At 41.6% G+C, this 23,574-nt stretch overlaps 1 protein-coding gene across 1 annotated transcript; it reads right to left on the bottom strand.

Annotated features, from left to right (window-relative positions):
* Position 1: 1 nt before the first annotated feature.
* On the bottom strand, positions 2–23,512 carry oprd1b (opioid receptor, delta 1b). Its single transcript, XM_061081672.1, has 6 exons — positions 23,379–23,512; positions 10,640–10,765; positions 10,428–10,522; positions 4,893–5,216; positions 3,263–3,618; positions 2–3,061 (listed from the first exon to the last, which is right to left on the bottom strand). Exons 4-6 carry the CDS (start codon positions 5,141–5,143, stop codon positions 2,532–2,534), a joined length of 1,137 nt encoding a protein of 378 aa, XP_060937655.1. The 5' UTR covers positions 5,144–5,216; positions 10,428–10,522; positions 10,640–10,765; positions 23,379–23,512; the 3' UTR covers positions 2–2,531.
* Between the last annotated feature and the right edge of the window lie 62 nt (positions 23,513–23,574).

Here is a 23,574-nt window from a genome sequence, read left to right on the forward strand (position 1 = left end):
ATTGATTTATATATTGTTTAATGAGTTACTTCTCCAGGGTGTCTGTTGTCTGGAAACTCCAATATCATCCCTGACTTTAAGTTGTGTTTGTGTCCAGTCATATTTACGCTCTCATTTTAGATGTATTGTATCCACCTCCCTTAGCCCCCAGCTTCCTGCAGCCACCAGGGGCTTCCAGGTCAAACGCTGCTGAGCCGAATCTGTAATCCATATGTCATCATACCGACTAATTACATGTGTGACTCCCTGAAGGCCTCACTGGCATTTACAGATCATGAGGGTAATGTTTACAACACCTGTAAGAACGATCACAGAAAATAAATCATTGGATTCAAAATGGAGCGTTATCGACAGGTTGCAGTATTTCAATTTATGCTCCAAAATGGACACAAAGCAGTTGTTATATTAGTACAATAAGATACTTTTTGTATACTGTGTTTGCTGCAACAACAACAAGATATACAAATGTATGAAGATCAATCACTTTCTCCACAAAACAATTCACTTTTTTTGCAAAGAGAACCAAACAGAAAGCTGAATAAGGCATTACGGTACAGATTTTCATTCAGCAGAAAAACATCCACATAAATAATGTATTTACAGGAATGGTTGTAAAAAAAAAATCAGATACAGTCCAGGCAGGAGACAGGAACTATTGATTTGTTTTGAAAATGTATGAATGCTTTTCCTAGTATGAGTAGCACTTCATCAAAAATACATAGTTAAATAACATTCAACTCTACTAATTAATTACAAGTGAAGCTTAATGTTACAATAGCTTAACCAAACAAAAAACACATTACCACTTAATAATATGCTGTTACATAACAATGTTATACTTGATACAGTATATACTGTAGAGCTCTACCCTTTTTAAATTAACCTGCATCTCTTGAGGGGCAAAATCACTGCCGTCCATTTGACTGGTCCCATAAAATGTGTAAAGGCATGTCCACAAAACTGTCCGACAATCATCAGAGGAAAATTACCAGTCGACATGTATGTCAATGCATCTGATCCAGTTTTGGCCTGCCTCCATGCCAGTTCGGGGTCATATCACTGTACGTTGAACCTACTGTGTCTTGTTGCTCTGTCATTTGAATGTTTGATTGTGCAAAAGAAAAAACAGAGCAGCCAAACTGCCAGAGAAGTGATACACTGGAAGTGCCAGACATCTTTCACAATGTAGCAGAATGTAAAAATGTCCTTGTCTTCATATAGAATCTGACCTCAGAGATAGATCTGTTACTTTGTCTGTACTACTGTAACAATACTATTACCATTCACAAAATACAGCCAGAAAAGAATTAGGACAGATATGCATATTTCAGTGTGTTGCCTCTGTACTCCACGGTGCACTGGATGAGAAATTAAACACTTAGAGGTTTAAGTCCCAAATCAAATTCAACTTTAGCTATAAAAGCATTTTAGTGTTTATGAACAATGGACTAAAAGCTGCTTGTAATAATAAAACCGTGGTAATGTAGTTTTCAGCCGTTAGATGTTTTCAAACAGGCTTTTCAAACCCACTTTATCCTCCAGTCCGCCAAACTTGGGGAAAAAACACTATTTAACCTGCTCACATAAGCCATTCTCACCTCCTGCTGTGACAGCGGTGTTTTCTCAGTCACTCAGGTCTCCATCAAGTGGAAAACATGATCTGTGGGAGGTCAGGTGACTGACTCAAGCAATCTCAGGCCACTGTTTGGCTTTAAACAGACTCAGGTTGCCTTGTCTGTGTGTTTAAGATCAATGTCGTCCCTCCCTGAACAATCGGATCATTGTGCGACTGTGTACTCTACGAGCCCTTCATTGTTCACCTAAGACCTACACACGAATGTTAAAAGCTCACAACTCATAATTGTGCTTTTCTTTGTGTATAATTAATTATAATTAGAATCGTGTTTTCGTTTAGGTAGAATAAGGCCTTCATTTCTACGTCAGGAGCGAGTCCCTTCCACCGAGTTGGCACCGCCCTGTTTCTACTGTAGCCCAGAATGGACAAACCAAACACTGGCTCTAGAGAGAGTCTTTTATGTATTTACTGTATGTTAGCTGAAGGTAGGTTCTCCTTCACACTGCTAATGGGAGGTGAGGTAGTGGAGGGATACTCAGTTGTTTGAACTCTTAATCCAGCTTCTTTACACTGAAACTTTAACTTCATATTTAGTCATTATTGGACCAAAATAAAGCAACATTTGTAATGCACGTTAACTCCAACTACTGTATGTGTGTATGTGCGCTTTCTACACACTCTTAGATTGAATTTACGTTCGTATCCATTTCCTTATGCGTACGCCCACACATGCATGTTTGTGATCATCCTGAAAGCCACTCCATTAGGGATTATGTCTCATGAATGCATGTTGGACACGGGCGTTTCATTACGTGAGTTCAAACACACAATCAATACTTCGTCCTCAGGCCTGCTGTATATGTCTGCCGACTCATACTCCTGTAGTGGAAATCTGTGTGACGTCAGTCTGGAGGTCATCATGAACTGTCCCCCCCGCCAACGGACCCACGCCTAGTCAGGCCGGCGGTCTCTCTGTCACCGCGGGAGCACAAATGGAGGCGGGCTCCCGCGTGCTGTTGCGTGCTCTAGTGAAGCTGCTCTGCTCCAGACGGGCGCGATAGGGCAGGCAGAAGTCCCTGAAGCACCTCTTGAAGTTTTCGTCCAAGAAGGCGTACAGCACGGGGTTGAGGCTGCTGTTGGTGTAGCCCAGAGCGATGCACAGATGCCAGCTGGCCACTACCAGGGGGTCCTTGTGGTCAATATCCACCATTGTCTTGACAATGATGAAGATGTGGATGGGGGTCCAGCAGATGATGAAGGCCGCCACGACCACCAGGACCATGCGGGTGATCCGCCGCATGTTCCTGTCTTTCTCTTTGGAGCCGGAGAGGAGGCGGACACTCTTGAGCCGCAGGATCATGAGGCCGTAGCAGATGGTGATGACCAGGACGGGCACGACGAAGGCGAAAATGAACACGCAGATTTTCATCACTGTGTCCCAGTACCACTCAGGTTTGGGAAATCTGAGTGTGCAGGCGGTGGCTCCTGAGGATTTAAACAGTTAGAGGTTTAATAGGGAACCATGGGGAAGAGCTAATTCAAGTTAATCACCCAGCTCAAATGTTTTCTCTGTTACAGATGACTCCCCGAAGTCAACACTTGACAACGAAGGTACCAAAAAGCCTGTGAGGTGAAGTGAAGTTTTAATACACTATTGTCAGTCCCGCCACAATAAAAGCCCCTCACCTTTATCCGTCACCTTGGTAACAGCAGCGATCATCACAGGCACTCCGATGACAGAGGCCAGGATCCAGATGCAGATGTTGATAAGCTTGGCCTTGGCGGGCGTGCGGAAGTCCAGGGCCCTCACCGGGTGACACACAGCGATGTAGCGGTCCACGCTCATCATGGTGAGCGTGAAGATGCTGGTGAACATGTTGTAGTAGTCGATGGCGATGACCACTTTGCACAGCAGCTCCCCGAAGGGCCAGGTGCTCATGAGGTACTTGGCGCTCTGGAAGGGCAGCGTGCTGGTGGCGAGGGCATCGGCGAGAGCCAGGTTGAAGATGTAGATGTTGGTAGCCGTCTTCATCTTGGTGTACCTGGTTGGTTGGAGGAGAAAGAAATAGCACTGAGCTGTTTGCACTACTTGATTCTGTCTCTCATTCCACAGACGCCGTTGCTAGTTTGAGGGGGCCGAGTTCATTTCAAGGTCTGGCGGCTGCTTTGTGCCAAAGAAGATTCTTCGATTCCCATTAAAATATTTCAAGGTTAGAAGCCAATTTATTATTTGATCTAATCAGTTTCCCCCCTCAAACCAATTATCCACTATTTCCCCTGGATACAATATTGAGATTGAATGAGCTTTTCAGAGGCTTAATGTTTTTATGGCATTACACTGAATGCCTGAGAGCTCCTCTCCTCGGCCAAAGTGACTGTAAACCTCCATTAAACTGCACTTCTATCCGATGAATCGATTCCAACTGAAAAATCCTACAAAACACGTCCTTGATTTCAGATACTCTGAACATGTTTTTCTTCTTTGCGGCCAGCCTTGTCTGAATGCCAGCCGAACAGTTGTCTGCCTGTGTGAAGATGGATTCTTCCACATCAATCCACAGTGGTCTGACAAATTTAATTAAACTGCAGCAACGGACTGTAAAAGGAGGAGAGAAGACAAAGGGATGTCCTTATATTTTCTCCTAATCCACCACCACATAATTACACGCCATGCACAGATTTTTGCCAGGAAGGAGTGAGGCTGTAATGTCTTTTTAAATTCACTTTGATTGATTATTGGGAAATTAATCTTAAAAGCATCAATCCAGGAATTGAAGAGGCAGCTCAGGGGGATGGTGAAGGTGGAGGTCCAACCATCTCCTCGCTACAGATTTATCAGCATCAAACCGTCAGGACACAAATCATCAATATATTAACACATGATTAATGTGTGAAGACGGCTAATTTCAACACTGAACTGGAGAGCTGCACCGCCCTCCTCTCAAGTGTGTAGGAGGTGTGTGTGTGTGTGTGTGAGTGGGTGTGTGGGTGTGTGGGTGCGTCTGAGTGGCTCTCAGACGCACTGGAATTGTTGTGGGCAATTATAAAGGACAATCACAACATATGTATTTATAGACGCATAGTTGTGTAACATTCGATTTATTCCAAGAAGTGAGTTTGTAGGGTAGGTGATGTCGAATATTTTCACATGATATAAAAGTAATACAATTTTTATCCTGGACCAATGTTTAATTTGTGCCAGTTTTCACTGATCTGCGTGTTGCCAGCAGCAAATCTTGAAAAAAGGCAATAACTTGTCCTCTCTTATTCACTGGAATTAGTTTATGTTTCTTTTTGTAGATCTCATGTCTCTTACCTGACCACCCCGTACATTACGAGCACGTTTCCCAGCAGTCCCACCACACAAATGAGAGAGTAGAGAGAAGTGATGCACACGGCGATGATGAGACTTGAAGTACTCCTTCCTTCAGCCCCGTTGGTCCGGTTGCTCCCGGCAGGCAGCGGCAGCAGCTCCTCGGAGAATGTGACATCGACAGGAGTTCCTGACACCGCGTAGCGCTCGCTGAAAAGCCCCAGGTCGTCGGGGAGAAGAGTGGGAAACTCCATTGTTTGATTTCTCGCCAAAAATCAAGTGGGAAGTCAAAGGTTTCAGAAAAAGGCGCAGGAGAGCGCACGGAAACTGGAAGGGAAATTAGAGAGGGATGAGGCGACCAGCCGAAATTCTCTCTCTCTCTCTCTCTCTCTCTCTCTCTCTCTCTCTCTCTCTCTCTCTCTCTCTCTCTCTCTCTCTCTCTCTCTCACTCTCTCTCGTTCTCTCTCCCTCTCTACCTCTCTCTCTCTAGTGGCGAGCAAAGAAGGATGTGTGGAGACCGTTTTCCTGTACACCCCCTCTGCCTAAAGGGAAACCATTTGTCAACGTGCTTTAATTAGATGTAGCACCGAGTAATACTATTGTATTCTCGTTAATGGTCATGATTCAAGAAAAAATGACCAGCCTCTTGCTCCACCTGCTACCCGACTCCTCGCCAATGTCGACCAGAGCCAAAGAATCCAAAGATCTCTCCTGGTTGTATATTTACAGCTCAATTAGAGTCGCCTGCAGGCATCGGGACATTCCTCTGCCCATTTGCCCTTGAGGCACCTCCGCTCCTAAACCCTACCACTCTCCCACTCTCCATGGCCTTTGGCCTGTGGAAGTGGAGCTCCATTAGAGAGCTGGCTGTTATCAGGAGCCTGTCACCTCCATGAAGTCACTGAGACACAGTAGAGATGCTCTTGCCTGCCAGTAATGACATGTTCAATCCATAAAAAAACGTGCAGGAGCAGATGCAAACTCAGACATCCTCTGAATGATTTCTAGCCATTCAAGATATCATGTATCAAAAGTCCATGACTTGATTCAGGTTATTTGTCATTGTTAAGGCATCCTTATCAGATATCAGACAGTGGTGCACGGCATGGTGACCAGATAATGGCATATTAATCACAGTTCTTAATAAAACAACATTAACATAAAACCATTGAACTTATTATGACAACTTAATATGCTGATGAAGAAATTACGGTCTAACGGAGTTTGTTCATGTTAATATTCAACACAAAGCAGATGTTATCATGCACAGTTATTTTAACAGTCCAATAACAATAAAATATGTTATGTTACTTGTTAGGCCTAAATCAATGAATATACTATGAATATTATTAATATTAATTGACCTATACAGTAGTTGGTTGTCATAGGCCTATACTTCAATTCAATTGTCAATTCAAAAACTAGTTTGTGTGATTTGCCATTTTGAGCCTGCATGTATTTAATATGCCGGTGCTGTAGAAATGTTACAGATCGATTACATTATCTTTTACGACAGTGTTAAGTCGGTGTTGACGGCTCACAGCAGCAGCCAAGTGTGGGAATCCTGAAGTGAATCCTATACAGTTTGTCTTGTCACCCTTTATATTTGCTGCCCGAGTAATTGTATTGGTATCAATTACATCTGCATGAGCAAACACATTGATGCAGGCACACAGACATGAGGGCTCCTTCATTTGAGAACCCTGTTTTTCCTGTGGGATGCTATTTAATCAATGCCGCTCATAGTTTCCCTCCGCTCTCCTCGCCAAGATTGATTCCTATCAACCCTGAGTAAGAGAGATTCACTGTTACCATATTGTAATATGAAACACTACGTCTGTTTTTTGAACGGGTTGAAGCATTTAATTATTATTTCCAGCCGGTTTGAGAGCATCTCCCAGGGTTGAGTGTTTATTCGGACGCAAGACAGATTGAAACCCTACCCTGGTCGTGTCTTTAGGGATCACCACTGCACCCATCTTTATGCGCTCTGCAAAGTGACCTTTACAAAATCCGCCTTTAACCAACCAGCATCAGCGTAACACAAAGCAGGGACGGAGACAAAAGCTCCGAAGCCTCCCTCTTTACTGTTCCTTCTAAAGATAGATAATTTGCGTCCTTCTCACGTGAAGAGTAGTAATTAAAATGACGAGGCTCTTTTCGAGAGTTAAGCGAGCTCCTTTCTCCTTCAATACCAGAGGTTATTGGTTACAAGTGGCTTCTGAATGGCTTTCTGACGATCCATCACCAAGTGAGCATTACCGTCAGAATGCTGTTCGACACTGAGTATGGTGGCAGAGGCAGATTGTGACCCTATGAATGGCAATATGTGTCTGTTTGTTGCTCAGCTGTTCCTTTGCTTTTGTCCAGACTGAAATATCTCGACACCTGTCAAATGAATTCCTATGAAATTTCATACAACTAATTATAGTCCCCAGAGGATAGATCCTTATGGCTTTGTTGATCCTCTGACCTTTAATCTGAGTCTGATACTCTTCATTTTTCATGAGGTGTCTTGACCACCAATGATTTAGGGTGATCCTCTGACCTTTCCAATTTCTGTTTTACATACACAAAATAATTTGAAGTATCGCTACATTTTGTAGCAGAGTGTCATTTCAGTCCTTTAGCATTTTTTAAAGATGAAATCAAACCGGGACAGAGAAATAGAAGCAAAGGAAATATCTTCAAAAGGTCAGAGTGTAACGTGTGGTTATATAAGTGCAATCATTTTTTCTAGGAGCGGCAGGAAGGCAGCAGTGTCAAGGGGTCATGACACTGACACCTCCCATCACATATGTTTCATTAAATTCCGACCACCACACCTCCAGAGGAGTTGACAGTAACTTCTGGTCTGTACAGTTACCTTAGCCTGCACATTGTACCTACACAGCTCTGATCATGTAACTCCATCCCTACAAGAATAGCCCAAGAGGGACAGCTCACCCCTCCTGGTGTGAAATGACTAACACAACACTTCAGAAAGTAAATTGACCAAGTCTAATATCTGTTACAGCTGTATGACACCTGCCTCTGCTGCAGGGTTACACAAGCCGGCTCTCCATCCCCTCCGATGAAGGGGACTCAAAATTCTATGATGTATGGGTGCTGGGTTGGTGCTTTGTGTAATGCTCTGTGCAGGCTGAGTGTATATGATGAGCCACATCTCTCTTTTAACACAATTTGGAGATGTGGTGGTAATGTGTCATGAAAGAGGGAGAGATGTGTCTGGACGAACGGAAGCCGACACAAACAAATCGTGGTTGTTGTCGTTGTTGTGTTTATGTTTCCGCCTCCGCCCTCGGGGAGGATTGCTCATGATTAATCTGTGCAGGCTCGACATGATTACTCGCATCACTCTTCAGCCCAATGGAAACCTTGGGAAGCATTACGCTGCCTCTCTGAACACATCATGTTCATGGCAGGGAAAACAGAGTGCAGACACTTCTAAGTGGGCTCTATGTTGGGATTTTGGCATAAAAAGATGGAGTGATGATGAAGATGCATGTTGTCTAATGTTGACACAAGACGAGACGGCTGGTGCTGATTGATTCGATGTCAATCAATCATTTTTAATACGCTGCCGTGGCGTCTTCAATCTATCAAATTGTCATACTTGCAATCTTGTATTTTATACGTTACCATAGTGTTTTATATCTGGCTTCAAGCTGCAATATCTTGTGTGCTGCAGCATGTGTCTGATATATGCTGGTACTTTGTAACTTCTGAAAGCTCAGAGAGAAAAAAATATGGCATATCTTGATATTTCCTTTCTCAGCGTTGCAGGTATCAGGATTCAGACAGTTTTAGATCACAGAGAAAGTGCAAGAAAACACATTAACTGAGGCTTTGTACTTTTTTAAAGCTGCCTTGTGGGACTTTTACAAATAAACCAACCTCTGTTGTATTCAAGCCAAAAAAGATTACACATTAAACTGATGGCTGCCAAATAAATCTCTTTGGAGTGGACTAGATTTGAAATCATGGTGTCTGTCGCGAGATTTCCCGCGCTATGCACAGGTCGCAATGAGATTTACGTCAACCAACAGAGTAGGCTCATGGACTGTACATGAAGATGGATAAACCATCTTCATTTCCTCCTTCTATACAGAAATAAAGCCAAAATATCACAGATATGACTGTTGCCATCTTGCACCGGGGACATTATTAGTGGAGCCAGTAGCAGTAACTAGGAGTATAGCCTCCAAGAAAAGTTCCTGAAACTCCAGATTAAAAAAATTTGGGATCACAGTCCAAAAAAGATGGTGAATAATGGCGAGAGCAGCAAGTGTACTGAGAGTGAAGCGAAGGGACTGGGGTCAGACACAGATGTTGCCTTACTTGCTGTTCGACAGCTTAAATCAGTAAAATTATGGATTATTGTTTTGGAAGTGTGGAAATGTCACTGAGGGGGGCAACAAAATGTCCACGCTGCAGGTTTATCTTACCTGTCTGCAGCTGTCTGAGACAAAACAAAGCAGGAAGATGAACCTCTGCTCAAAGTCACATAAACCACACATCACATAGAGTATAATCAGGGTGACCTGCTCAACCAGCAGGTGTGAACTTATGCTATCTTCCTTTTCGTAACCAGGCGATAGCTCTTATTTTAGTTTCTATAAATACACTGATAGTGTAGAGGCTCGCAGGACACTGAGCAGACAACCTAAGTGTCGTTATGACTCCAAGAAACAATAAGATTCATACCTGACCACATTAAACTAGGAACAGTGTTCGCAGGCTTTCTTAAGAGTCAATTTTCTGTGCAGTAATCCTCCAGGCTCAGGGCGTCTGCATTATTTACTGTTCACATTCCACATGAATGCACAAAACACATCTCTGTGTGATCAAGAGTCATTTCAGGGTAAAGACTGGAGCGAAAGAAAACTGGTTCAAACAGACTATAGGCCATCTTTCTAGGGAAAGCGTGTGTATGTGTGTGTTTGTGTGTGTTTGTGTGTGTTCTGGAAACAACTACTGTGCTTTTTCACTCAAATGTAAATGTATTCACCAGCTTTATTTGTTGTAAACAACATTATTAACTACTAAATTACAGTGTATTGTTAGAATAGTTGAAGTTAGCACCATCTTTACCAGCTGCAGCATTAAAACAATGGATTTATCAATGGATTATTTCTCATAATCATTTAATACATTTTTTAAATGGGCCCATACCCATAATGAGGTAGTACATTTTTTGTTTTTTGAGGTATATATATATACATATATATATATATTTTGATTCATTATTGTTGTACTTTTGTTCCAATTAACTTTTGAATGCTGGAGAACTCCTGAGCCAAACTGATGATCCGGGGATCTCTGTATGTTATAGTCATTGAAAGTTTGTGTTAACACCACTTCACAAACAACAGCACAAACACAAAACAACTACTGCAAAGTATAACAATGATAAAAAGTATTGTAGGAGCGATGTACACCCACACACACACACACACACACACACACACACACACACACACACACACACACACACACACAGGGTAATAAATGTGTGTGAAATGTGACAAAACTCACCTGAACTGAGGAGGCCTGGTCTTTGGGGACTTGAGGAACTGTCGTGCCTCAAACTCAATGTCCCTCTTCTTCAAACTGTTGCTCACCTCCCAGACCTGAAACATGGGAAGAGGACGTGAGGAGAAGATTGGACGAATTTACAGAAGAAATCAAGAGTCATGTAACAATTTAGGCAAAACTCCTGTGACGTCTTGGCAGGACTGTGTACTCACCAGATTGTACAGATTGAGCTGTGGGAGGAACTCAGAGTTATCGTAGGGCTCCAGCTGAAACTGCCAGTGAATTCACACAGAGTGTTTGTTCTCCTGAAGTTTCAGCAGCTCAGTCATAACTGCAGTCTACACAACAGAAAAAGGTCAAACGTCTTTATATAAATCTTTGTTTTTATGTATAAATAAATTACAACGATTATTTTAGTGACTTCATTTCAATGCAGACTGGAAACTACAGTGGTGAGTGGATGTGTGGGTGTGCGGTCACTGTCAGAAGAGCACAGCCATTATCTGTGGTGGCAGAGGCTCACAGATAAACACAAGAACAAAGCTTTTGAAACAGCATGTTATTGTAAGCATTTTTTTCCCTTATAGCTGAAAGCTTTTATAGAACATAATGGTGAATTATGTGTGGGTTCGTGTTTACAAGTCACAGATGTCTTGCTGTGTACTTACATTGTCATATGCAGAACACAACAATTGAATTCAATATATATTTATTTTTAAATTAGAATTTTTTGTTTTCTATGTAATTTCATTTGTATGGCACAAAAATCGGGAAAAGACATTCAGTATGTAAGACTGTATATAAAGATGGATGACATGACCTCCAAAAGTGATTGCCACCTAGTGGCTGGCTTCAGTACATGTCATAAACCCTGCCCTCTCCATGTTTGTCGATGGCACTACCACCAAAAAGTCAAATACCTTTTTCCCAAAGATGGTTTCTGACACTTTAGGTAGCTATTATAACTCTGATGTTTGCGTTTATTTTTTGAGTTTGGTTTTAATTAGTTGTTTGATGCTTTAAAAGCAGGGTGAACTGACGTGTGTTTCAGCTGGACTGCAACACCCCCATCCCCATTTGCTACATTGCCGACTTTGTCTCCAAATGCATAAAAATGGCAGCATTTATATCACATAAATCATTATTTAAATTCTTTGCCTTGTAACCAAAAGTTCATATAATGAGGAAGCAAGAGAGAAGAGAAAGAGAGCTGCATACTGCGACCTGTGAATCCTCAAAACATCCTATTTTCAAGCATCATAAAGATTGATAAACATGTGCAGCATGTTTATATCATGTCAGAGTTCTCTTTAAATCACGAGTATTGATACGAAATAGACTGTTGGTCAGATGTCACATCCATAGGGATCGTCAGAAAGGTATTCATTGGTGATGGTGATTTTCTGTCAGCAACTAACTGGACAGAAAAAGATTGGGTAGAGAGAATAACTTTTAATATGAGCAGTGAGTAAACTACTGAGTTCTGCTGGATTATTGATATTGGTGCATGGGGTTTGTTTTATGGGATATTCTGGGGATAAGTAGGGGAATACATACCTGGAAGCCGAATGATACCTACAAACAAACGTAACATCTTACAAAATATAGAATTTATTTAGAGTTGGTTGACTGGTTTATGAGAAATTAATTAGACACAGTAACAGTTTATCATTACAGACTTTAATCAACGCGTCGGTGCCTCTGATTGAAAAGCTACTGATGCTTACCATATCCATTTATTTTTCTTTCTTAAAATCATCAGCGAGGTAATAAAGCATTCATAATGTGAACTTCTCCCTGATTGCGGCGGCACTCATTTTAAACCTCCCTGCAGGCATGATAGCTGCGACTGACGGATATCTTCACCCGGTGGCGACAGCTGAATGAAAATCACAGCCTCCTTCACACAAGACATTCTCTTGTCAGCAGTTTTTTTTTCCTGTCACAGTGGTATTCTGCAATAACAGGCAGAGGTTCCCCAGCTTCACTTGACAATTAGTTACGCAACAGCAATTTGTCTGGGTCTGGGACTTGATTAGTTTTCAGATTTTCATCTGTGGGGAGGCATCCAGCGCAGTTTAGATATGACGAGACATTGGCAGCCTGCACTAATTGAAAATGTTTGTAAGTGTTGCCCACACTGGCAGAGAGGAATGCATATCGTCTGTTTGAGGTGAAATTGGGATCAAATGAAAGCAAAGACAGGCTGCAGCCTTCTGTATGGAAATACTGAGATCTACTTTCTCAAAAAAAAAAGCTTACGCCAAAGTCATTTATAAACTCAAACAAGGTTGTGAACAGAAACTGCCGTGCAGAGCCAGAGTTGGTGCAGCAAACCAATATTAATATTCAGTCTGGTTTTCATATTGATTTAAAGTATGCTCAGAGAGGAACACAGAAAAGAGAGAGCATCGGTCAATGGAAAATAGCTTAAGCTCGAAATCTGGTTTGAAAGCCATTCATCTGATTTGTCAAACATCTTGGTGTCGATCATAGTTTCCTGGGATGTTATGTTTTCATCTGCGTTTGTTTGTCTGTCTGTTAGTTTGCAGGATTACGCAAAACAAGTTGACGGATTCCCACAAAAATTGGTGGAAGGATGGGGAATAGGTTGAGAAAGAAGCTAAAACCTATTTGACGCAGATCGAGATCAGGGGGCAGATCTAGGAAGGTTTTTCCTCAGAAAATATGACATTGATCTTGAAAGAAAATGAGGCATCTCAAGGAGACTGGCATTTGTGACCTAAGATCCAAAGTGAATTTAAATGTGGTCTCATCAGTGGTCTCACACACACACACACAATTTAATTTCCCTGACGCAGCAACAGTCCCCATCATAATATTTGTTAGTCACTGCACAATCTTCTTCAGGGTCACTGAGTATTTGTACTAATCCACAGAGGATGTGAATATTGTGGTGGGTGTCAGAACAGTGGGAAATGAGATGGAAGAGAGTAATGTACCAATGGGAGCAGAGCTGGATACCGATTCTGAAACACACACTCACATCTTAGTTGGAACAAAGACGGAGAGACAGAGAGAGGCTTACAAAGAAAATGCACAAACACAGCTATTACCTAAATGGACAGTTTAAAAATATACTACCCCCTCTGAGAAAATAATGGGGGGGAAAGGCTTATGTAATACTGTAAAGAGGCTCAGATCCGGTCGAATTATACTCATGACCACTGGTGTGGCAAATCATCTTTAGCAGCTCGCTGTGAGTCGCTAAAAAGTCACCTGCTAAAAGAGTGAAAATGGATTAAACTCTCATCCCCTGATGCCAGCGCATTGTCAAAGTGTTCAGGAATCCAAACAAGCTGAGGTCAAGGTCTCCAACCCCTTTCCATCCCTCACAAAAACATGAGCTGAGGTCCGTCTTCATCTAAATCATCATCGGACATACCAAAGAGTGAATGGGTTTAAGTAGGTTTAATTTGTTTTAATTTTAGATTTTTTTAATTTTAGATTGACTCTTGATTGTATCCGTGAAATCTGTAAGGCAGTGGAAACGTGTCGTCCATCTTTCTTTTGGGGTTTGGGGACCTGGATTGGGTATGAAATTTGTGATTGTGGGCGGACTGTAATTTTTTTCAAACTTTACTCTAAGTGGTATCCCAGATTTAAATGTCAAATCTTCTACAATACACAGTCTATGGTCCATACCTGTGTTTTTTTTTTAAATGTGCGGATACATTTATTGGCTGATACCAATCATTTTCTGCGATTTCCTTTCAGTCTCTTTGTGTCAGTCGAGTATATATTCATGCTAGTACCACTTATCTTGGCAGAAGCTTTACGTTTCAACGATCATTTGGCAGTTCTAATGATCCACTAAGTGACAGTAGATTATAGTGTGTGTGCAGCTAACAGATCGATGTGACAACATCTGTGCAGGAGCCACCGAATAGAGCCGAGTGAAAGACGGATATGAATCAAGACAGAGAGGGACAAATATTGACTGGACCATCTGAGCAACAGTAGGATGGACTAAATGAGTTTCAGAAAGAAAAAGACAGAGAGGGAAAAGGAAGAGGAAGGTATGAATAGAAAAAAAACAGCAATGAGAGAAGAGTTAGAAAGCCGAAATTTGAATATGATTGAGAAAAAAGTGCATTAACGCCGGCTGGAAAAGACAGAGTAAAAGATGCAAGTTAGAGGAACTTGGCGATCAGTGTGACAAAAAAGAAAAAAAAATGAAGTTGGCAAAATGTGGTTGTCAAGGAAACAGCGGCTCCAATCTCCATATGAATTGTCCCTGAAAGAGCAGAAGAGACCAGAGAGGTCTGCTGCCCTCACTGTGACACTCAGAGGACGCTGACACAGGCTGAGATGTTTACAAGAGCATTCAGCAGACAACGACTCTGCATGAGGAGAGCATGAGGGGGGGGACTGCAGTGATGATGAAAGGCACCTGAGAGCTTTCTCAACAAAATAAGGGAACGAAATAACAAAGTTTGTCTGTAGGCCAGAAGGACACTTGGCCTTTTAATGGAAGCAGTACAGTCGAAAGAGAGAGCATGGCTGCTCTTTGCTGAATGCATCAGTCTGCGGGTGAGTGTCTGTGTGAGTGCTCATTTATATCACTGAATGTCAGAGTCTGCTGGACTGGTCAGCCTGACCTAAACTGTTGGGTTAAAACAAGACTATTTCATACATTTAGTGGTGAGAGCCGAGGGGCAGAGTGTGATATATAATTTCCATAAAATATTGATATCGAATGTCAACTTTACTGATAACAAAATAAAGAGTCGGAGCATCGACTGATAATCTGACTTCATATTGTCTGTACAATACAAAATCAAATAAAACCGGTTTAAAAAAGGTTCCCTGCAATTTGGTGTAATTACCTGGTCTCTTGCCAGTGATTTTTCTTTTAAAAACATAACTGGCGATTGCCATATCTTTTTTTAATTACTTTCTGGTGGTTTGTTCCCACCTGCACATGAACGAGATATGTTGGGTCCAGATTCAGACAAGCAACTTGGACAATGTGCCTCTGCTCCTGGTTGCAGCTGAACTGGAGAGTTAGAAGTAATTTAGCTCAATTAAATCATTACAGGCAAAGGCTTTGTAAATCAAATTTTTTAGACTAAATTATTGGGCTTTTTTCTGTTTTATTATTATTTTATTTATTCACATAATCGCAGCTGTTCTCCAGAAGGTCAGTTCATTGGAGGGGTCTCCCCATGGTACAATCAGAGCTGTCTTATGTGTTGGACCCACAGACTGTATAGAAAGATGGACGACGTGTTTCCACTCCCTTATTATAGCCACAAGTGAAACTAAAACAATACGGAAATGGACATTTACATCTTGTGCATTTGGACCCAGAGTCTTTGCAGTATAGCGATGGGGGATCGAGCCGCTAGTGAGGTCACACTGATACATGCCCTTAACCAATCACAAGTCAGTCTTTGCTACCTTGTTTTTATATCATCAAATAACTACTCAAAACCAAACTTATCAGAAAAAGAGCACTAAAATGCCTGTTCACAGTCCATGATCAGACAGTCCTGTTCCTATTTGACATATCTAGACTCACTGTTTGCAGTCTTAGTATTAAGATTAACATTTACTAAGTGTTATTAATATTCTGATCTTACTCTTTATGTATTTCATAAAATGTCAAACTTCTTCTCTTAAAGTAAAACACTTTTAAAGGAAGCTAGAAAGTGGCAGCCTACTCTCTAGTGAATGTCTGAATAGATGCTACGATCAAAGCACAGATGTGAAAGAAGGTCGTATTTTAGTGTTCCGGTCTTGGTGACGCACGGTGTGACTGCTGTGAACTGACTTTTCTAAAAAATCACTTTTATTATTATGAAGCAGATGCAATCTCCAGTTATTGTCAGTACTGAGCCTGCCAATTAGAATCATCAAGGTGATGATTCTAAGAGGGAAGTAGGAGATGACGGAGAGTCATTGTAGCATTGATGCTACCCGGAGGATGGGATGCCTCTGCGTACATGTTAACACTGTTGCCGGGTGTAAGGAGGACTGAGCGTACCGATCGGGTCCAGTCTACATCCAGGACATGGTCAAACCTTACACCCCAGCCCGTTCACTCCGCTCTGCATCTGCCAATCGGCTTGTTGCTCCCTCACTGCGAGCTAAACACTCAAACACAATCACGACTGTTTGACATCAGGACAGCAGAAAAGTCTATACATCTTCCCCCCGCAAACAAAAAATACATCTCTAAAGATTAGTAGCCCTTAAATGTCACTTACTTATAGCAATTTGTAGTTTGGCTTTCTTGAAGAAAATTGTACTTTCTTGATTCTTGTTGTTCTGGGTTTGTACCCTCACGGTTGAATGAACTTATTGTAAGTCGCTTTGGATTAAAGCGTCAGCTAAATGAAATGTAATGTAATGTAATGAGCTGAAATTGAGCCATGGCTCCCTCCTGTGATTGACTGAAACTGAGCTAATGAGCTGAAATGGAGGCAGTGACCTTCACCAGTCAGGAGGGCGCTTGGAGGTAAAGGACCGAAACCCCAGGTATTACGAATCAAATTGATTTTAAAGAGTACATTTCAGACCTTCACTGCTCCTCACTCTGTATGATTGTCACTGGATAATTACAATCGAGTTAGAAGCTTCTGATGGCCACTGGTGTTTGCGGTTGTCTAGAGACCATGACGCCATTCAGCCTTGGCCATAAGGAAATGTATCTGTTGACTAAATGCCTGTGCAGAAACAGGTAGTGCAACAGCAGGTGCTGCACGGGTCCCATTCTGTCTCTATCTTAAAACAGGACTGGCTCCCATCAATAAATCCACAATTTTAAAAAGGTAATTTCTAACTGTGAAGAACTGGTCTCATTCAAGAGTCATCTGTCTTTCAATCGGGGAGCCTGCAGGATTATGAAGGGCGCAAAGCGGGAGGAGAGGATTAGACTTAATGAATGTGTGATGCAGGGAGCAATTCCCAGGACCGGAGTGGCATATCGCTGGGTTACACTCTGGAGAGCAGAGAGCGGAGTTATATGATCGAGTTTGTGCACATGCAGGATTGCCAGAACCTCCCAGGGCACTTAACATAAAATAATAAGATGAAAGTTTGATGATGAGCGTGGGGAATCTGGGTTGTTGCAGCTTCAAACAGTGACATGATACAGAAAAGAGAGATTAAATCAATATTTCATTTGGGGGTATTGTCAGCAGCAAAACATATAGAATGACATTAACAGGGAGATGTCTCATAGAAATAGAACAATAAGAAATCCTTACAAGCAAAATAGCCTATACTGTATATGAGATAAACAAACAGGATGTTATTGAGGATGTATAACATTTGTTTTTTATCCATACTATGTCAAGAGAAGGCCCACATTGTTGTAACACAGTGATTGAAAGGAAGGACTCAAAGCAAGATTTAAAAGCTGCAATAAAGCGGCTAATTGCATTCCAAGCTTCCTGTTACCTTCAAACACTAATGTTGGAAGCCAAGCGTTCAATGGGAAAAGGCTGATTGCAAACCAAAGCCCTCATTAGAACCTTTTTGAGATGTGTGTTGTTGAGCAGAAATCACGCTGCAGCGAGATTAGTCAGCCACGATAACAACCAGCCTGAACACTGGGGGTGTCTCCTCTCACTCTGGCTCCAGTTCCCCTGCTGGTCTCCACAATATCAGAAGGACGACAAGGACCAGTGTTTTTCCAGCTGTCACCGGGCTTTGATCGGACTCAGAGCAGATCACAGTATTTGCTGCCGAGATGCGTCGTCTGAATGCAGGGAAGGAGCTGTAAACAGAGTTTGTACCTCCGCTGTTATTTCGGAGAGATGCTTACGCTTGAAAATGACTTTGTTGTTTGTGTCCTTGTAAATCCTATTACATCGAGATTCTTCTCGTCCTTGGAGAACTGTGAAAAGCAAAAGACACAAAGACATGTCCCTCGAAGGTGACTTGTCAGAACAGATAAAGGAAAAATGGATTGTTCGCTGACGTTCTCAACTTCTGTACTGTATTGATGTTGCTGTGGACATCTTATGTGTGCTGTGTTGACAGTCGCATTAATTTTCCCTCAAACACTAATGCTGGAAGCCAAGCGTTCGATTGGAAAAGGCTGATTTGAAACCAAACCCCTCATTTGTTTTAAAATGACTTTGTTGTTTGTGTCCTTGTAAAACCATTAAATCGAGATTCCTCTCGTCCTTGGAGAACTGTGAAAAGCAAAAGAAACAAAGACGTCCCAAAGTGTCCCTCGAATGTGACTCGTCAGAACAGATGAGAAAAAAGGATTGTTCGCTGACATTGAACTTCGGAAGAAATTTTATATTATTATGATGCCAGGCAGCCACGGATATATGTGCCTACAGGTACTGTATCGATGTTGCTGTGGACATCTTATGTGTGCTGGTGACACTCGCAAAATAGTGGATTTCTGGTCGAAGTTTTCTAAGGACGCCCCCCGAGTGCATCACTTTTGTACTTTTACAGACTTTTAAATAACAAAACCTTTAGCATCCTTCCTTCTGCTCCCTCGAAGACGGCCGCTGTTGAACGCAGCCCTGTCTCAGTGATGAACCCTCTCAAACCTCAACAAGGGTCATTGAATAATTTCCAGCACAAGAGGAGAAGGGGACAAAATTTCCATAAGAATGGCTTCAGCCTCATCACACTTGATAATGGTGTTGAAAAGAAGTACCTGAAATGGCCATGACATTTTGGGCATCGTGCGGGAGCATTTGCATTTTCATATTAAGATTTTTTTTGTATTTGTTGGTCTGATTTGGTCTGTCGGTCAAACAGTGGGGCTCTGTGAGAACGTGCTCAGTGTTCAGAGCTAAATGTTACACTATGCTAATATGACACAATGACAATGCTAACATGCTAATGTTTATTGGGTGTAATGTTTACGATGTTCACCACCTTGGTTTCTTAGTAACAGCTGACGTTACCAGTTTTGTATTTAGTCCATCAAGATTTAGAACTAATCGTACTAGAATAATGGGCACTTGGGCATACATCAGTTTGATAAGAACTAGCTGGAATAACAGAAAACATCTTTGAGAGAAATCTATTTGAGTTGTATGTTTACTCTTTAATTTGGTCCCAACCGCTAATATGGAGGAGGCAGGATTTATGAGAAAAACCGCAGCCAGCCACAGATCTGGCTTCACCTCTCGGGAGCAGTCATGTTCTCCGTCTTTATAAAAAGTCTCTGCACGACCCTTTCTTTGTTTCAGACACAACAACAATTTGATTTCCAACAATTTACCGTTAACAAGCCACTAGCATGGTTGTAGCCTCCTGTTGGATGGTGTCCCGCCATACATTACGTCTTTAATTAACTCCCATGTCCCCAGACAGGCGGACTGTGTTGTCAGGCTTATTGCATCCAGGTTTATTGATTTCTTGCTAAGATATATGTTACGTCTGTGTCCCTGTCTCCTTGATTTTCTGTATGTCTCTGAAAGTCTTTACATGTTTCTTTCGGACAGCAGCTGGTATCGTCCCTGTGCCTCCGCAGAGTGGAGCTGTCAGTCCAAGATGTTCAGGAGCTTTAATTCCTGTTGTCAGATATTTGTGCAATAACAACTTTAAGCTCTTTAGACCACTCATTTACATTTGGTACAACTACAGATAACTTGCCTGAACGGTTGGACCTTTTTTGATTAGGTGAAAATGAGTTTTCCTCACACCCTGCCTTCGGAGAGCAAGCAGACAGATATATTTGTGTTTTGTCAGCTGCAACGTGAACTTATTTCTAATTTGTGTCTCTTGGAGCCCTGACTGAAGGCAGCTCCGCTCAGGTGTAGTGCAGCACCAACCACGCAGAAGCCAAACGGAGTCCCACAGCTTGTGCTCAAATGCTGTCCAGCAGAGCACTGTGCCCCTGCCTGGTACAGGTCATTTCCCCCAGAATTACGCAACCATGCATATTTCATCTGGTTCTATTTGAACGTCACTCCCCTGGTTCCCGGTCTTGACAAGCACGACTTGCTCCAAACATCCGAAAAGGTGCATAATCCCCGAGACTTGTTTCAAGATGTCAGAGACTGTCCTGCTGTTCAGACATCTTCAGTCCGACAACATTTCTTTTGCAGTCGAGATGTCCACACCGAACAGGCAGATAAAAGGGAATGTGAATGAGAAGACAACAGGTGTCACAGCACTTTCAAAAACCTTCCCGAGTAGAGTTTCTCTCCAGATTTAAGAGCATCCACAGCTCCCGGCTCATATCCATAATCAGGCATCGGAATCAGCATCAGATTTACTTTCACTTCCATGATATACACTCGCATGAGAGCGAAATGCCACCAACCGCAGATCAAAAACACTTTGACTTTTTTTACAAGATCAGACTTTACAGCAGCAGATCAGCAGATCAACCGGTTGGCTTGGGGATTTCGCTTTTTTTGGAAAATAACTTTTAAAGTAAAGAGAGACGTGCACGCATCCAGGGCGTTAACATTCCTCCACAGTCTGACAGCTATCGACATCAAATGCACTTCATCCCCGCCGCCTGTGAGCAAAAGGCCGTGAAACAGCATTTGAGAGGAAAAGTCAGGAGGCTGAGCGCGAGGCAGGCAGCTCCACAAGAGTCCTGAGTTATATCATCTATTCCCTCTCTGCCTCACTGCATTTTCTTTGCAACTTAAATAGCCTCAGTGATGAAGCTTTCGTCAGCCACAGCAGCAGTAAAGGTGAAGATTTAACATTTCGTGCCCTACTCTGAGGGATATTAAAGAAGCCTCAAAACACTAATTTACTAGAAATTCTCCTATTTCTACTGCTAGTACAAAAGATTGATGAAATCTATTCCAGGACAAGAGCAAAAAATTGTTTTAGTTTTTAAAGCAAGTGTTGTAATGCCTTTTTTGACCTCTGTTATATCTGGGGGAAGCAAGCCAGGATATATACAAAACAATACTGGAGTTCTTTTTAAGTTTAATTTTTGAATTTTCAGAGGATCAGACAGTTTAAGAGGTAAAGCGACTTGACTGCAGTGATGGCACGTTTTCAAAAGGGAGAAGACAGGTCAGATGCTTAAGAAGGTACAGATGTTCTAAATTGATAATGTTTCCTCGCAACAGGCTGGCATGACACATTTCCTTAAAAACACATTAGTCATGAAGGAAAAAAAAAACACAAAAAACCTTGATCCCAGGGCTCAAACTCAGAGTGTTTGCCTTTGTGAGCATTTTCTCTTTTCAGTATTTTCTTCAAGTTGCGAGAAAAAAAGAAGTTACATCTCTTGGACTAAATTTATCTTTTAACTTAACATCTCGGAAATGACATTGCTTGTCCCTCTGCTCACCTTTTGTTCCATCCATCCATTATCTATACCACTAATCCTTTCGTCAATTTAGAATCTCTTATTAACCTGACATAAATCTGCATGTCTTTGGACTGTGGGAGGAAGCTGACCTGAGAAGACCCACACATACACAGAAACGCCACACAGAGGAGAATAAGCCAAGATTCAGCTGGGAGCCTTCTTGCTCTGAGGGTGACAGAGCCAAACCCTGCACCATCGTGCTGCCCTTCAACTTTTGTCATAAGTCACAACTCAGTTTGTGTCCCAGGGTTGCATGAGCAAACACTTTGTGTGTGCAACAAAAACAAAAAATGTTTACGATTGACACAAGGGAAAACCCTGCAAAACACTGGGACATTTTACATTTACTGACATTTGCCCACCGACTAAAGCATGGCGGTATGCTTGGTCGTGCTAAATGATAATGATAAAGGTGGTTTAAATGATTTTACTTAAAATTATAACAAATTATCTACTATTCACAAATGTAAGAAAACAAAAAAAAATATGCCCAGACTTTTACACTGTTCAAAACACAATAACAGTTTTCTGGCAAAGGGTCTGGTGATTAATGGCATGACTAGGACCATGGGAGTATAGGATTTATGCTACATGCCTAACAAGTCTCTTTTATTTTCATTTATAGAAAGTCTGCAGGCTGCAACAAGAGAGATTGTAACAAGTCTGCAAACCAATACACGTTCAAGAATCTGACACATTATAATCAGAGTACAGACAACTTCATAAAATGAATGATTACGTTTAATTAAATAAATCAATTGTGTTGATACAACACTTTGAATTTAATTAGAACAAGCACAATTATTTGTTTTGTTTCCAATGAAAGTATTTTTTTATTTTTGAATTGAAAAACAATTATGTGTACTATGCAGCATTTAACCTGCCATTAAAACATAACTGACACTAGAATGGTGCTCAGAGAGTACATACCTCTGCCAGTCCCCTTGTGAAATAACATTTTAAATTCATAAGATCCAGATTTTAAATTGGATCAGCACCAAATTGCACACACTCATAGGTATCAGTTCCCTTAATATGCCAGTTTTCATTTTGCCAGTTCCATTAGGTTTTTGATCCGTTTTTCTGTGAGAAATCAATGAGAAGGTGGAAAAACTTGCTTTCTCACAATACTAGTTAATTAAAGGGAAACAACATTCCTGGATCTGCCCCCTTATCTGCTTTCACACCACAATGTATGAGGTTATTGCCTAACTCAAACCACATCCCTCCAACAAGTTTTGTAGAAATCAGATTTGTAATTTTTGAGTAATCTTACTTACAAACAGACAAACTAACAAAATGGACATGGGTGAAAAACATAACCTCCTTGGCGGAGGTATAAATAAGGTTTGTGTGGAAACATTCCCGCCATGTCTCTTTTCCTCTGACAGAGATGTTGAAGTTCAACGTTCTGCAATGTGGTGAAATAAATTCCCATCGACAGGGCCTGTACAAGGCTGACACTTATGGATTGGCACATATGTTCCCCAGAGAGAGCGGAACATATAGACTGAGTTTACATCTGTCTTTGATTTATTTGACATGACATATCACACCGCACATGGATAGACTTGTATTTTACATCATATGAGAACATATGACAGTACTGCAGTTTTGTTGTGTTGCAGATATTTGTGTAATCGTGTTCACTGGGGGTTTACCTGGAATTTATGTCAACCTCCAGTGATGAATATTGAGCATCTGGACCAGTTCAAATCAATTTCCGTTATAGGAAATGTTGCCATAAGGGTTTTCTTCTGATCTTCTGCACGATGGACTCATCTTGACATAACGACATTCTGCTGACAGTTTATTGGAGATGAATGTAAAAGATGGCATTAAATATTTAACAAAGCA

Source organism: Limanda limanda, chromosome 11 (assembly GCF_963576545.1).
Source record: "Limanda limanda chromosome 11, fLimLim1.1, whole genome shotgun sequence".
Taxonomy (NCBI): Eukaryota; Metazoa; Chordata; class Actinopteri; order Pleuronectiformes; family Pleuronectidae; genus Limanda; species Limanda limanda.